This window comes from Nicotiana tabacum, chromosome 4 (assembly GCF_000715075.1).
Source record: "Nicotiana tabacum cultivar K326 chromosome 4, ASM71507v2, whole genome shotgun sequence".
NCBI classification, from domain to species: domain Eukaryota; kingdom Viridiplantae; phylum Streptophyta; class Magnoliopsida; order Solanales; family Solanaceae; genus Nicotiana; species Nicotiana tabacum.
In genome coordinates, this window is record NC_134083.1 from 73,907,863 (window position 1) to 73,909,985 (window position 2,123).

A 2,123-nucleotide genomic window follows, 5' to 3' on the forward strand; every position below is an offset into this window, starting at 1 on the left:
AAGCACAATAGATTTTTCTTTCTCAAATCTATTAGGACAATGGGTTTTCCCAAACCTATAGGGATTATGATTTCCTAAAAATACAAGAAAATAATTCAAGCCGCAAAATAACAAATCTTCCCCTTAGCTTGAATTCTCTTCATCAATAGGAACAATGTCTATATACCTTGCCCTCAGCCCTCACAAGGGCTCTACCCATTGCCGCACACATCAACCAAGTCTGGGCAACACCTAAACTTGTAAAGAGGCTCAATCTCTTCAGTCATAGCACTAATCCGTCGATTTGGTTCTGTACTGGGCTGAGCTAGTGGAGATTCAATATCCAGCTATACGGTCACTGACACCACAATCCGTTTCTGCAATTGCCTTCTCCCTCTGACTGTCCAGTGAGGTGAATTCATTGAATGTCACATCCCTACTGATAATTAGCCCTAGAGTCTTGTGATCTGTGCACCACAACCTATAACCTTTAACCCCGATTGCATACCCTAGAAATATGCACTTCTTTGTCATCGGTTCAAGTTTTCCATCCCTCACATGAGCATAAGCAAGACAACCAAATATCTTTAAATTTGAATAATCAGCAGGCGAACCGGACCATACTTCAAAAGGAGTTTTGAACTCAATAGTTGTGGATGGAGATTTGTTGACCAAATAACAAGCTCTATTGATTGCTTCAGCCCGAAAATCCTTGCTAACACATGAATATGAAATTATGCTTCGTGCCATATCACAAAGTGTTCTATTCATAAGTTCTGCAACACCATTCTATTGTGGTGTTCCGACACAAGTGCGGTGTCTCACTATGCCCTCTCCGCTGCAGAAATTATCGAACTCAAAATTTCAAAATTCCAACTCACTATCAGTTCGAAGACGCTTGACTTTTCTTTCCGTCTGCCTCTCAACCTACATCTTCCATTTAACAAATGTCGGAAATGCCTCATATTTTGTTTTCAAAAACTACACCCACACCATCCTTGAGTAATCAACAATTACAAATCTTAAAATACCTGGTACCACTCTTGGAGGGAACTCTATTTGGATCCCACAAGTCTGAATGTATATAATCTAACTTGTCTTTGGTCTAATGCTCGGCCTTCTTGCTGAACTTTACCCTTGTCTGTTTACCAAATAAAGAATGCTCACAAAAAATTCAAAACTTGATTTTTGTACCCATTCAACAAATTCTGCTTACTCAACAAAGACAATCCCTTATCACTCATATGACCAAGTCGCAAGTGCCACAATTAAGACTGATTCAAATCACTTTTCTCAGAAGCTACAACAGCTTCCCCTTCAACTACACTGGCCTGAAGATGATACAATTTAGAATGCACTTCACCCTTCATGAGTACCATAGAGCCTTTTGATAAGTGGGGATTTTGACTACTTATTAGCACCTTTTAGCCTTTATTTTAGTCTAAAAACATTGAATTGTGTTCCCGAAACTGATGAAATGTGCTAAATTATAGGAATATTGAAAGATGAACTCCCGAGATGAAATCCAGCTAAAAAATGAGTAATCTAAACTCAAGGTAATAAAAGGCACAGAAGCTCACACAGTGAGGACCGCAGAATTTCATCTGCGGCCGCAGATGATGAAGGAAAGTCCAGCAAACTTTTGTGCAAAGTGCGGACCGCACATGAATTGTGTGGCCGCAAAAGATAGGCTAGGAACAAAGTTCAGAGAATGTGCAAATTCCTAAGTTTCAAAGACCTTTAGAAGTGCGGACCGTACCGGAATTGTGCGGCCGCAGAAGAAGTGCTCTGCATCCGCAGACATAAACGTGCGGACCACATAAGACCAAGCTAAGACTGCAGTTACAAATCTGCGAACCACAGAAAGAATGCCTTGCGGTCGCAGATCAGAATTATGCTGCCGTAGACTCCAGTTCATGACAAGTTGAAGAAATCTGCGGTCCGCACATAGAATTGTGCGGCCGCAGAACCTCCCGAGGGGCATTTTTATCCGAAATTCTCAGCTTTGTATAAATAGAAGAGTTTTACGAAATTAGGTAAACTTTTGACATCAACAACTACAGTGGCCGTTTCTCTTTAGTTCTTTTAGTAGTTTTTCATATTTTGGGATATTTTAACATAGATTTTATCATTTTAGTTTTACA

The 2,123-nt window shown here is 40.1% G+C and overlaps 1 protein-coding gene across 1 annotated transcript; it reads right to left on the reverse strand.

The window, feature by feature from the left end:
• Positions 1–315: 315 nt before the first annotated feature.
• On the reverse strand, positions 316–729 carry LOC142179982 (putative mitochondrial protein AtMg00710). Its single transcript, XM_075250891.1, has one exon. The coding sequence runs from the start codon at positions 727–729 to the stop codon at positions 316–318; it is 414 nt and encodes a 137-aa protein (XP_075106992.1).
• Between the last annotated feature and the right edge of the window lie 1,394 nt (positions 730–2,123).